At 57.3% G+C, this 13,844-nt stretch overlaps 1 protein-coding gene across 2 annotated transcripts in view; it reads right to left on the bottom strand.

Moving 5' to 3' along the window:
• SCN4A (sodium voltage-gated channel alpha subunit 4) overlaps positions 1 to 13,844 on the bottom strand; it is a 31,921-nt gene that overhangs the window by 1,827 nt on the left and 16,250 nt on the right. For both annotated transcript variants that reach the window (XM_057429927.1, XM_057429926.1), the window contains 12 exons: positions 13,451 to 13,624; positions 12,815 to 13,171; positions 9,916 to 10,344; positions 6,815 to 6,944; positions 6,442 to 6,596; positions 5,393 to 5,566; positions 4,746 to 4,868; positions 4,350 to 4,628; positions 3,332 to 3,385; positions 1,941 to 2,078; positions 1,095 to 1,199; positions 117 to 387 (listed from right to left, as the gene is read on the bottom strand). In XM_057429927.1, coding sequence (XP_057285910.1) covers positions 117 to 387; positions 1,095 to 1,199; positions 1,941 to 2,078; positions 3,332 to 3,385; positions 4,350 to 4,628; positions 4,746 to 4,868; positions 5,393 to 5,566; positions 6,442 to 6,596; positions 6,815 to 6,944; positions 9,916 to 10,344; positions 12,815 to 13,171; positions 13,451 to 13,624 — 2,389 coding nt within the window. The remainder of the gene's footprint in view (positions 1 to 116; positions 388 to 1,094; positions 1,200 to 1,940; positions 2,079 to 3,331; positions 3,386 to 4,349; positions 4,629 to 4,745; positions 4,869 to 5,392; positions 5,567 to 6,441; positions 6,597 to 6,814; positions 6,945 to 9,915; positions 10,345 to 12,814; positions 13,172 to 13,450; positions 13,625 to 13,844) is intronic.

Raw genomic sequence — 13,844 nt, 5'->3', positions numbered from 1 at the left:
GGTGGGTTGTAAGGGGGTGGCCAGTGTCAGTGGGTGGCTGAGGATCAGCCAGACCATTTCCACTTGTCATTATCCAGTTGGAGCCTTGAGGAACTGGTGGAACCAGGAGGACTCACCTAAGATGGAGAGGATGACGACCACAAAGTCAAAGATGTTCCAGCCGATGGTGAAGAAGTAGTGACGCAAGGCGAACATTTTGAGCACGCACTCTCCGGTGAAGATGACTATGAAGACCAGGTTTATCTTGTAGAGAACAGACGTTTTGAGTTCGCTTTGATCGTCTGTTTCAACCATCATGGTCACCATGTTAAGACAGATCAGGATCATGATGACTATGTCAAATACTTGCTTGGTAACAAGGGTATATGCCATCCCTTGAAACTTGTTCTGCCGTACGGACCGTGTGGGTGATGATGGAGAGCCAAAGGTGAGGTGGGCACATGGGACAGACACACAAAACAAAAAGCACAACAGAAAGAGAAGAAGGAACTGTATTTAAAACAGCGTAGGAGACATCAGGTTTGTGGCCAATACACAGGTCACAGCCCCAAAAGCTATGGGAGGAAGGTACCCAGCACTCGGCAGGATGAAGCCCATCTGGTGACACCACAGCCAGGAAGTGCAAGGAGAAGGGAAGGTTGCTTTCTAATTATACCCACAGCAAATGCATCAGGGCAAGAATCAACACATGGAAAAGGCCTCACTTGAGCAGCTGATCAAAACCAAACTCAAGTCACAATTTACATATGGAGCAGTGTTCCCTGTAGGAGTGCTGAAAGTTGAGCTTTCCCTGTCTCTTAACTCCCCTTGGGAGAGGAGCTGGGAGCTGAGCTGGATGAAAACCCTAATCCTTGCAAAAGGGATCCCCCCTTGCCTTTGCCAGCACACCCAGGGCTGAAGAGGAGACCCAAAGGAGGTTGCCTGATGTGAACCTCTCCTGAAGCCCCAGTTCTAAGCAAGCTCCTGTCTGAAGAGTAGCAATGGGGAGCCGGGACTTGGCTACTTTCCCTGCAAATGGTCTTCCCTGGAGCCCTCATTCACTTTGAGAGAGTGCTCCCTCCCAGCTCCACTCTGGGCTGATTAACCCCACATACCGCTGGCCTGGGGATGGGCTTCTGGGGTTTCTTGGAGCCAAGCTTCTTCATGGCATTGTAGTATTTCTTCTGCTCTTCTGTCATAAAGATGTCTTTGCCTCCAAAGTATAAAGGGAATCACTGCGGTTAGTCCTGGGAACTCGCCTCTTCCCACCAAGCATCTCTGACCACGCTCCTTCCCACCAAGCATCTCCAGCCAGGCTCCACCAGGCACCGCTCACTGCTCTCACTCAGTGCAACCTGCTTCCTCCCTGCCTGCCCTTTTCTATGCTGCTTCCCCTAGCTCACAGCACTCATGGGTGCTCACCCTGGCACCGTGATCTCCTCCTGCAGAGGGGAGATGCTGCTTCCCAGCGCACTACAGCAGGTGGGGCACCCCATGGGGGGGCTGGTGGGGCTCAGCCCTGCCTTCCAGGCTGGATCCTGCTGCATCTTGGTGGGATTCAGACCTCACTCAGCACAGTGAGCTCTGTGTTACCCACCCTCCTCCTGCCTTCCCTCTCCACCAGGCCAGCCTATTAGTCCTGTGCTACTTGCTTGAGAGGAGAAGCTGAGTCACCCCTTGATACATGGAAAAGTGACAGCACAGGCATAAAGTGGTGCCTGCCATGGCACGGGGAAGAGAAGACGCAGCTCCCCTGGCCTCCTCCCTCTGCATCCATAACTGAAGTCCTCCATAAATGCTATGGCCAGGACACCAACCTGGTGCTGTTTGTCCAGGTGTGTTCACCGTGAAGGAAGCCACTAACAGGTAAGAGCCATGGTCCCCTCACCTCAGGATCCTGCTGGCTCCCTCCATCCTGGCCCAGCACCCAGGAGGCAGCAGTGGCTGCAGGAAATACTTATCTTTTTCTTCTGCTGGTTGAAGTTGTCAATGATGACGCCGATGAAGAGGTTCAGGGTGAAGAAGGCACCAAAGATGATGAAGATGACGAAGTAGATGTACATGTAGAGGTTGATCTCGTACACTGGCTGCTCTTCAATCTGACCAGGAGAGATGGGAAATGTGACTATGAGGTGAACCCTCTCCAAAAGGATGTCCCCAAGCCACCAGGCTGGGGGTCACAGTATCAGAACAGAGCCATGGGGCGGCTGCTCCAACACATCTGGCAAATGCTGTGTGGGTTGAGTGGTCTTAAAGGCCTTTTCCAACCCAAACAATTCTGAGTCCCTGTGAGAGCAGCCATGGGAAGGGACATCTGCACGGCACTGGCTGGTGGACAAGGATGTGCAGATCTCCAATCCTACTGCATGGGCTGGGGAATAGGAAAGGATGCCCTGGTGCAGCAGTATCAATGAGCAAACCTGAGCTTCTTCCCAAAGCCAGATTTCCGAAGGATGAAATAAGCCAAGAGGGGAAAGGAAAAGTGGTTTAATTCACCCCACCCCAGCACAGGGGGGGTGGCACAGCCTGGAGCCGCAGCAAACACTCATCTCGAGGAGCACCGCTTAGTCCTGCTCTGCACTGGAGCATCCCAGGGGCCACACGCGGCTGCCCCTACTTCAAGGAGCCCTCTTGGCAGAAGAGGGCAGATTTTCACCCAGAGCAGCTCTGCCCCAGGGGCGGACGGAGCCCAGAGCTATTCTGGGAGGGCGGTGGAAGCGGCTCCTCTGCGGAATGCAGGCACCTGCAGCCGGGGCTGCTTCTGATGCTAAAAACAGGCAACGAAACAAATGCGTTGGGGTCTGTGGGTGTGTGGGGCTGAGCCCCATGGGCAGGTTTGCTTGGCAGAGGAGGGCAGGAGTCCCCCTGCTGCCGGATCACAGCAGTGTGCACACATGGCAGGGGCTGGGGTGGGGTGGGGGGGCTGTGGGATGCTTTCGGGATGGATCACAATAGAAACAGCCCCTGCATGAAACTTCAGCATGCTTCATTTTGTTCCAACCCCTTGCCACGGGCAGGGACACCTCGCACTAAACCAGGCTGCTCCAAGCCCCATCCAGCCTGGCCTTGAACACTGCCAGGGAGACATAGAGAGCATCATCTGGCAGCAGGGTGAAGGATGAGCCCTTTGGCTTGGGGAGGGCAGAGCAGGGATTGTGGACCATGAAGCTGAAGCCGAGAGGGGTTCACTCAGCCCCGGATGTATCCCGGTGGGATCGGAGCCTGATGTGGGGCCAGGCTGCAGCTGGGATGCAGGTAGCAATGCCATGGGTGACACAGGGACAAACTGGCTGCCCTGCTGCACCAACTGAGCTGTTGGTGCTGGTTGTGACATCCCTGCTTGTCTGCTCACCTCACGGGAGTCCACGGCAGCGTACATGATGTCCATCCAGCCCTTGAAGGTTGCCTGTGGGAACAGCAGAGAACAGATCCACTGGGAGGTGTCTGGGGCTGGGGAGGGAGGTGATGGTGCATGGTTGGGGTTTAGTTGGGGGGGGTTAGCTCTGAGCATGCTGCTTGGCCTGGAGTTACGGGTTCTCCCTGGGAATACAGGAGAGGGACCAAGAGCTGGATCTCTGGGTTCTGATCCTGGCGGGGTGGAGAACTACACTGCATCTTTGACAGGCTTTTGCTGCTGATTTGTTAAACAAAAAGCCTGAACCTCTTGTTTCCTGAACCTGATGGAACAGCAAACCTGAAGAGGAAGCTGCAGTTAAAAGCTGCTCAATTACTTGGGTTATGCTCCAGTTCTGCAGCCACCAGTTCCCCTGGATGTGAAGAGGGGATTTTTCAGCCCACTCAACAGCAGAGCCCACACCTTCAGTTGTATTAACACAGCAGTGAGCAGTTCCCCTCCTGCTCGCCTGGCTCAGCTGTGGGGGGTTGGTGGAAGCATAGCTGCCTTAACCTCCTGACCTGCAGTGCTCACACCCACTCCTTCCAGTCATCACCATCCTCAAGCAACGCCTGCACATACAGCATCTGAGCTTCCCATCTGGGTCTGCTGCAGGTGGGGGAAAGCAGGCATGCACCCCTCCTTGCTCCTGCATCCTGTGCTCTGCAGAGGACTTCTTGCAGCCCCAGGGTCGGTGCTATCTGTACTCATCTGTGGTTCCCTGTGACACTTCTGTTCCCCTCCCATCTTCTACCCTGTCCCTTTCCTCCTTGGCACTCAGGTTTTTATAGAACGGTTTGGATTGGAAAGGACCTTAAAGCTCCTCCAGCCCCAACCCCTGCCATAGGCAGGGACCCCTTCCACTAGAGCAGCTTGCTCCAAGCCCCTGTGTCCAACCTGGCCTTGAACACTGCCAGGGATGGGGCTGCTACAGCAATGTGCATCCTGGAGGGATGCAGCTGCCTTCGTTACGTACCACCTGCAGCAAGGAGAGGTATCCCAAGCCCACGTTGTCGAAGTTGACCTTGACATTGACCCATCTGACCTCATTGGTGTGGAGGAGGGCCATGCAGTCGCTCTTGTTGTTCACGACGCCGATGTCGAAGAGCTCGCCCGTGGTGGTGTTGACGCAGCGGTAGTACTTCCCTGCAAAGAGGTTCACCCCCATAATGCTGAATATCAGCCAGAAGATGAGGCACACCAGCAGGACGTTCATGATGGAGGGGATGGCGCCCAGCAAGGCATTCACCACCACCTGCAAGGGGAGAAAAGAGCTTGGATAGGGAACCAGCCGGGATGGATCCCTGATGCAGGTGACTGGTACCACGTTGCTTGTCTGCATCAGAACCAGCAGCACACTGGAGGCACCTACCCTCATGCCTTCAAATCTGGACAGGGCGCGCAGTGGTCTCAGGGCCCTCAGTGTCCGCAGTGACTTGATGGCTCCCAGCTCGGAGTATCCCAGCCAGTTTGCTGTCAGGCTGACAATGGAAACCTGGAAGGAGCAACCCAATGGCTAAGCAGCTCCTGCCCTTCCCTCGCTCCCCAGCACTCCCTCAGGCCGGTGGTCATTGTCTAGACTTAGGACTGGCATCGAGCCCTTGAGCCCCCAGGGTGACTGGCACGTGGAGAACATCCCTGCCTCTTGAGTGCAAGTGAGGTGACAGGGAAGCAGGAATACTGCATGGAAGGAACAGCCTGATCTGTCACAGAGCATCTGAGAGACCCTGTGTCCCTTCACATCTCTGCTGGGGGCTGGTAGAACACCATGGGCTTGGTCTCGGCGTGAGCATAAAACAGAAGGGGTTTGAAAGGGTTTCTGCAGCCAGGGAAAGATGTGGCCCTTCCTTTGGAGGGCCATTGTTTTTATGCAATGGTCTAAGCCCTCGTTCCACAGCCACTCCATTATCCTTTAAAATACAGTGTGGGTTCATTTCCAACAGCCTGCTGCAAGTCCCCAGTGCTCCCACATCCCCTGGCTAACTATGGCTCTAGAGGTGCTCATCAGACAACACTTACATCGACAATGAGGAAATCCAGCCAGCACCACGCATTGGTGAAGTACACCTTGAAGCCATAGGCCACCCACTTGAGCAGCATCTCAATGACGAAGATGTAGGAGAAGACTTTGTCAGCGTACTCCAGGATGGTGCGTATCACCTTTCGTTGTTCGATGTAGATGTCCTCAAAAGCCTGGAAGAGGCATGGAGCTACGTGACGGTCATTCTTCCATTAGACTTGCTGTGGCTCAGTGCAGCCACATCCTGCCTGTGTTGTCTCTGCTTACCTAGGGCTTGGGGCAGCTTGAAAACTTGAGAGCCTGAACATGGGTGGCGTTTACTGATGCACCCGATCAACTTGGGGTCTAGCTCTTGTTTGGAGCTACATGATCTTTAAGACCCCTTTCAACCCAAACCATCCCAGGATGCTATGAAATGTCCAGCTGCATCACAAGGACACCAACCTGCACCTTTGGTTGCTTGGTAGCTTTGGAAATGCTCACAGGACTTTTGGTTACTGCTGTGTCCACATGGTACATAAAACAAGTAATCAGAAGCACCAGCAGTGTCCAGGTGTTGCACAGATGTTCTAGCTCAGCTTTCAACTCCAGCACTAGCTACAGCCTCAGACACCCCCAACCATGAGTTAAGGTGAAGTGCCTCCTACAGTCGGTTATGGAGGCAGTGAGATGAGGAACCATCCACATAAAGCTGAATAGATGGTGCAGATGCTTCATGGTTGACATTAAGAGCAGGAGGGGAGGCTGTAGGTGGTTGTACCCCCTTGAGGCCATGGACCACAGCTCGTGATGGATCTGGGGAGGGTTATGCAGGGGCGACTATACCAATGCAGGGCAAGGGGAGGATGTTTGGATCCCCTTCTGGGCTGTGCCTTGGGCAGACCTGAGCTGAAGGGGGTTTAAACCCAACATCTGCCCACAGATGTGTTATTCTGCACAGGAGCCAGTGAGGCGATGCCCAGGCCCTGCAGCTGCCCTGTTCCTGGGCTCGCAGCCAACTGGGGAGCTGCTGCAGAGCAAATGGGACAGGGGGAAAGGCAGGACCTACCAGCGCCCCGCTGCTGAGGAGGATCATGAAGACGATGAAGGTCTCGAACCAGTCATGCTCCACGATGCGGAAGCAGGCTTTCCGGAGGTTCCACCATATCCTCCCTCTGTCACTGGTGATGTCCACGTAGAGGCAGGGAAACCTCTTCACGCAGGCTGCGGATGGGACAAGGAGCTGGGGTTACCTCGTGGCCAGGGCGTTTCCACCAAAGGGGCTCTATCCGTAGTTTGATGTCATTTTAAGCCCTCCCAGAGGGAGGCTGGAGCAGGATCCTGCTGTGCTTAGGGGTGGGTTTGCAAGAGGTTATGCTGCAAGAACTGCTTCGGCAACAGCCCCTTCCCCACCCCGTGCCCTGCCTCACTCGGTTCCTCACCTTCTGTGAAGCACTCCTCGGGCTCATTGCTCTCCTCAGCCTCTTCTGCCACCTCCTCCTGCTCTGGCTCCGGGGGCTTGTAATCCACAGTGCTGCAGAAGGACGATGCGTTGTCACTGGAGAGAGGATTCTGCAAAGGAAGGGGAGGGCTCAGGGATGCTCCTGGACTTTGGCTGCCTGCAGCCACCCTCCAGCTCCTCCTGCTGCACCCAGCAACCAGGCAGCACTGGGGGAGCCAGTGGTGGAAGCCCCTTGCTTGGGGCTGCTCCGAGTCCCTCTCCAAGAGCCCACAGTGAAGCTGTTGGATCATCCATGGCTGCAACCCTTGGGGGACTGATGGCCCCTGAGCTTGCACAAGCTTTGCTTTTCATGCAGGTTCAGAGAAGCAAAGGTGCCCTGACCCCAGCCTGCTGGGAAACCTTCAGAGCACTTGAGGAAAGAGCAGATCCCCAGCCCTGCCTGTCCCACCTGGGGGCAGGCAATGAACCAGGTCTTGGATAGGCATCTCCAGTGCAGGAGGGTGCTGGCTTGTATGGGAAGGAGGCAGTCCTCCCCCAGGGATGCTGGTGCTTTCTGTAGCATAGAATACCAGACTGGCTTGGGCCGGAAATGACCTTAAGCTCATCCAGTTCCAGCCCCCTGGCGTAGGCAGGGTCACCTTCCACTAGAGCAGCTTGCCCAAAAGCAGTGCATGAGGGAGCTGCTCCATCCCCCAGCAAGCAGGGAAGCCCCTGAGGCACCCCCATTGCCTGTACCTTCAGAAGGCATCTCTTTGAGAAGACATCACTGTGGGGGCCCCTTGCAGGCCTGCTGGGGACACCAGGACACGGCCCAGAGGAGCAGGACACAGCAGCAGGGGCAGCAGGAGCTGTCAGCTGCTGGCTCTGCAGGAGCAGTGGGGCTGGGGGGGAGAGGAGGGGCAGGGGGATTAGGAGGCCTTGGCATGGAGCCAGGCAAGTGTGACCCCAGGGAAGGACACATGGAAACCATCTGCCTCCAGGACGAGCCTGGCAAAGGCACGAGGTAGGGATGAACCAGTGCAACCACCCCAGAGGTCAGGGGAAAGGTGCCCAAGAGGCTCATGTAACCCAGGAGCTCTGTGTGCTGGGGCTCAGGGCACGTCCTGCCCCCCAGACAGGGACAGGGGTCACTGTGCTGGCCCCATTGCGTGGTCCCTGAACCCCATCCTTGGGCAATGTCCATCACATGCCTGGTGCAGCACCTCCAGCCTGACTGCGTGTTTCCACCCAAATCCAGGGTGGAAACAAATCCCTGTCCTTGCCAGCACTGAGCATCCAAATTCAGGTGCTCTGCACCCAGACTTCCCCTGTGACCCCAGAATCCCATAATTGACTGTTTGGGTTGGAAAGGACCTTAAAGCTCATCCAGCCCCATCCCCTGCCACGGGGAAGGACACCTTCCACTGGAGCAGCTTGCTCCAAGCCCCCGTGTCCAACCTGGCCGGCTGAGCAGGCCCTGGAGCTGCTCTCAGGTCTCCCCTTCAGGAGCCTTCTCTTCTCCAGGCTGCCCCAGCCCAGCTCTCTCAGCCTGGCTCCAGAGCAGAGCTGCTCCAGCCCTCGCAGCAGCTCCGTGCCCTCCTCTGGCCTCACCCTTGCATCCTGGGGTGCAGCTCAGCCCAGAGCACCCCCGCAGACATCGCCCTGCCCATGGGGATGGGCTCCGAGGCAGCCCCCCCGGGCACAGCCCTGCGGCTCCCGCGCTGCAGAATTGAGCTCAGCCCTTGGGATGTGGCAGCGCCGGAGGAGCGCAGCGTTGAGCCGGGCTTTGGCTCCACCTGGAGCTCATCGGCGGCACCCGAGCACGCGGAGCGAGCCACAGCCTCCCCCCGGCCCGGCTCCGGCCTCCCACCGGTCAGCACCTGGCTTCCAGTCCTCATCCATACGCTGAGCGCCAGCGCGGCTGCTCGGGCAGGTCTGGAGGAGGGTAAGGGCCGACCCTCAGCCCTCCTGCTGGCAGCACCACAGGGAACGACCGCAGCGCCTCCCGTCACCCGTTCCCCTGCTCCGGGCGACTTTGTCCCTTCCCAGCACAGCTCAGCAGCAGGTTTGCACTCACACCCACCCGGCAGCCCCAGCTGCCCCAATCGCCCTCTTTTCCGAGCTGAAAACACCCAGACCAATCCTGAGAAATAATCAGGATTATTCCATCAGTCCCCTCTTGGTGCACCCGAGCGGAGCCGGGTCCCTGCCGCTGCTCGGAGCCTGCGAATGAGGACGGCTCCGGAGTTTGGGAGTCCTGGTTCATCTTCCAGCCCTTCTGGGGGCTCCCTGTGCACCCACAGCCAGTTGTGGCTGCACCCACACTGCACCACATCTGCCCCAGCCACACCATCCTGAGCGGGAGTGTGGTTGGAGCTGCCCAGAGGCTCCTCTGCTCCCAGGCAGATGCGTTTGCCACCGATAATCACGATAACCCCCAGGCTAGAAATGTTCTGTTACCGATACAAAACCCTTTCATGATGAAGTTGCTCCTCTCTGCAGTGCCCAGGCAGCCTCCCCAGCTGCCCAGGCCTTCCCCAGGGCCGCAGTGAGCAGGAATTTCCCATCCTCCTTCCTGCGTCTGCTCAGGCTTTCCCAAGTTTCTTACATCTCCCCCACACCTTCCCAGAGCACGAGCCCCGACACGAGTCCTCCCTGCCCTGTGGCGCAGCAGTGCCCATCAGCTGTCCCATCAGCTTTGGATCCAAACTCTGTCGCTTCATGTTCACTTGCGCTAAGCTCCTCCATCTGATTTCATGCCCTCCCTCATAACGCTTTCAGAGGCATTACCAGTGGATCCAGTGTTGGAGCCATCAGCAGATTTCCTGGCATCAAATTCCTCTTGAACATCTTTAACCCCAAACTGAGTGCTTTGGCCCTCTGGCATTAGCAATAACCCCAAAGCCTGACCCAAAACAGCCCAAACCTCTGCTTGGACCCCTCCACCTCCACCTTACACTGGAAATGCCAGGCTGAAAACCCCCAAGTTTGCCCTATGCCAAAGAAGCTCAAAGTGACCCAAATGAGGGTCCTTTGGGCAGCACAGCAAGAATGGGTCAATCTCAGGTTTTGGGTTGAAGCCCCTCCACCTGCCTCTCTTACCTTGGCATCCTCAGTGTCGGACTGGGTGCTGGTCTCCTCGTAGAGGTCAGACTCCTCAGAGGCAATGGGGACCTGCACCGTCAGGTTGGGGTTGTTAATGAAATTCATGTGGTCCAGTTCATCCATGAAAAAGTGCTCTTTGCCAGTGATGCCATCCAGGTATTCCGACTTGGGCTCCTGGCCTGTGTCCACGTGGTTTAGCACAGAGTTGTCAGTCTTATTGGGCTCTTGCTCTTCCTCTGGGGCCACCTTCTTCCCCTTCCACAGCCTGCGGAGCAGTGTGATGACAGAGGCCTTTACAAAGTCGATCCCCCTGGTGATCCTGCCAATAGCGATTTGCAGGTTGTTCATCTCCCCGTCGTCGTCGGATGCTGCCAGGCTGTCAGCGCTGAAGGAGCTCAGCAGCAGAGCCAAGAACAGGTTCAGAACCTGGAGGGCGCAAAAGCAAATACCAGCACTGACGGCCAGAATCAGCATTGTCCCCCCCAGAAGGGTCCGGTCATGGCTATGGTGTCTCATGGGACCCTGCCCTCCCATCACCCTGCTCTGGGGACTGCAGAGGTGCCAGCCTCATCTCCTGGAGGACATGGACATGCTCCTCCTTCACCCCGCCCTGGGCTCTCAGTGTCACCCCCAGCTGCTTGGGTACCAGTCATCACTTTAGTCCCTCTCAAACCACCTTCCCTGAAGGTCTATCAGCTCTCTGGTAGTTCAGATGCCCCCCAAGCTTCTGAGGGCCTCCAATGCCCTGGAGCCATGCAGGAGCCGAAGCCACAGCAGTAACTTCATCCCTTTCTCCATAGAGGAGGGTGGTCTCTGGTAAAGTGGTGTTTCACCTCAGAGAAAAGCTCATGGGATGCAAGTGCTCTGTGTAGAATGGTTTGGGGTGGAAGGGACCTTAAAGCTCCTTCAGCTCCAAACCCCTGCCACAGGCAGGGACCCCTTCCACTGAAGCAGCTTGCTCCAAGCCTCTGTGTCCAACCTGGCCTTGAGCACTGCCAGGGATGGGGCAGCGACAGCTCCTCTGGGCAAGCACCGGCTCCGTGCTGCTTCCCTGTGATCTCTCTTGCTTCAAGCACGTGCCTGGAGCCGGGGCAGCCTGGCCTGGCACAGGGTGGCCTCGCCGCATGCCAGAACCCTGGAGCAGCAGCGGGAAGAGGAGCGGGACGGGGTCCCCCCGGGGCACGGGAGCTGCGGCAGCACCGGCCCCGCAGTCACTGCCCGGAGCGGCCGCGGGGCCAAGCCTCAGCTCTCGGTGTTTGTGCCTCCTCGTGCCCGCAGCGCATCTGAGAAGGGAATCGGCTCCTGCCCAAGGTCACGGCTGTTCTCGCACGGCTCATAGCTCCCGACATAGCGCATCTTTAAATACATCCCCGCTATCTCCTCGGTGTAATGCGCGCATTAAGCACCAGTTACAGCTGATAGGGGCTGCTGGCTCCGGCCTTTTTGGACAAGGAAGCTGTTCCCTTGTCACCCGACTGACTTCCTCCCTTTTCCCTTAATAACCCCAAAGGAAATGCTCAAAGTGTCATGAACAGTAAAGGACTACCCAGCATCACCTCATCCCCCTGCAGGGGAAGGGGGAGGAACAAACACCTCCCGGCAGGCGGGACAGGCTCCATGACTCGGAAATACCTGAGGCACAGCCAGGAGCGCCTGGCTGAGAGGACGGGTTGGGCAGAGGTGGCTCTGCAGGTGGTTGTGATCTGTTTCTCCATTTAGCTTTAAATGAACCCCTTGCAGCAGCACGGAGCACAGCGAGGGCTGCGGGGCTTTCCCTGAAGGCCAGGGTGCGACTGGGGGGGCTACACCTCTGGCAGCTGAAAACCCTGCTCCTGGAGGGGCTGCCCTAGCCCAGAAACTGGCTCCAGAGGAGGAAGGCTCCCAGAGCCCCTTTTGGGGCTGTCTCCAGGGAGTCTCTGCTGAGATTCCCGGTCTTCAAGCCCCTGCGCTCTGTCTGGAGGCTGCTCCTGCTGCTCAGGGTGCGTGTGTGGGGGGGTTCTTCCATTCAGATGAACGGGCTCCCCCCTGGAATGTTACAGACTGTTGCCGGGTGATGGGGCGCTCCCCCCCGAAGCCATGCACACACATCAGCCCAGCGCAGACCCTGGGACACCCCAGGGTGAGGGCTGCAGCCGGTGGATCTCTCCATGCTGCTGTGGGGGCCAGTTCAAAGCCCAGATCCCTGGCACGAGCCAAGGGAAGCCAAACAGCCTCCAAACCCTGCCCTTCTGCCCCAAAGCGAGGCGCTCTGAGCTTCCCTGACCCCAGCTATGGGGTGGTCCCTGCGGCTGCTTTCACCCCTCTGGAGCCTGGTGCCAGCCTGGGCTGGAGCAGGCATCCACTGCGGGGGGGGGGAGGCGGCAGCAGCTCCCGGGGCAGATAGGGTTTCAAAGCAGATTCCAAAGGGTTTACACAACCTTGGCAAGTAACAGGAGCGATCCGGCAAGCGGCTGCGCTTCCCTCCCCTGCCTTCTCCTTAAGGAGGGAGAGCAGGGCCCTGGAAAACAAGCTCCGGAGCTGCCAGCGAGAGCGTGACCAAGTTTAGAAAGGATTTCGTGCTCGCCTGGAACTTGTGGACCTGCAGAGCCTGGGTTAGAGTAGGGAGGGTAAGGGGAGGGTGCTGCTGAGCAGGGGTTCACCAGAAGCCAGGGAAGGAGCCCCCATGCTGCATCACCAGGATGGCAGCTGGACCGTGGTGAGGACAGGGATCTGCAAAAGCTTTCCAGGGGGATCTGGTCCCAGAAGCACCCAGAACCAAAGGGTGAGGTGGGTCTAACACTGCACCCATCCCTCATCGTTAACACTGCACTATCCCTCATCCCAGGGGAGTGGGGAATGCCAGTTACATCTTCTAATTTACCTTCCACTGTGGGTCCACCCCAGCTCCAAGACTCACCACGAGGTTCCCGATGACCATGACCATCATGAAGACGATGAGGCACATGGTCTGGCCAGCCACCTCCATGCAGTCCCACATGGTCTCGATCCACTCCCCGCAGAGGATGCGGAAGACGATGAGGAAGGAGTGGAAGAAGTCATTCATGTGCCAGCGGGGCAGCGTGCAGTCCACAGAGATCTTGCACACGCACTCTATGTAGCTCTTCCCAAAGAGCTGCATCCCCACCACGGCAAAGATGAAGACGATGATGGCCAGCACCAGCGTGAGGTTCCCCAGGGCACCCACAGAGTTGCCAATGATCTTGATGAGCATGTTGAGGGTGGGCCAGGACTTGGCGAGCTTGAAAACCCTCAGCTACGAGGAGCAAGGAGACAAGACATTGATTTGCCTGGGGGTTTCACTGCCACAGGATTGCAGCAAGGCTGGGATTAGACCTTCATGTGACAGCTTCATAAAGGCAGGAAGCACTGCTTGCAAAGAGCCTGATTTTCCCGAGTATTCAGCTTGACTTTTGGTGCTATCATTAACAGGGGACCCGTTGGTGACCACCCCAAAGGAGGCTGACCAAACCATTCTCCATCCTGGTGGCAACTGCATCCAAACCCCAGGCACACCTCACCCCCAGGCACGTACCAAGCGGAAGGAGCGGAGCACAGAGAGCCCTTGCACGTTGGCCAGGCCCAGCTCCACCAGGCTCAGGGTGACAATGATGCTGTCGAAGATGTTCCAGCCCTGCTGGAAATACTCGTAGGGGTCCAGGGCAATGAGCTTCAGAACCATCTCTGCCGTGAATATCCCCGTGAAGACCTGTGGGAAACAGTATCTGGTCACTTCACTGTGAGCCAGTGCTGAGCCTCCGTGTGGAAAGGTCCCTTCCAACACAAACCAGTCTGGGGTTCCATGATTGTCCAGCCCCAGCTGGGAACCAGCTCCCCAGGTACTGCCCAGTGTGGCTTGCAAGGCCGGGCTGGGAGCACTGGTGGCCAGACACAAAGGTGCACACTGGGAGGTGGAAACTAAAAAGTAA

Source organism: Pezoporus wallicus, unplaced genomic scaffold (assembly GCF_028554395.1).
Source record: "Pezoporus wallicus isolate ANWC-B61680 ecotype Strahan unplaced genomic scaffold, APGP_CSIRO_Pwel_v1 contig_14529, whole genome shotgun sequence".
NCBI lineage: Eukaryota > Metazoa > Chordata > Aves > Psittaciformes > Psittacidae > Pezoporus > Pezoporus wallicus.
This window is presented reverse-complemented; position numbering and strand designations above follow the sequence as displayed.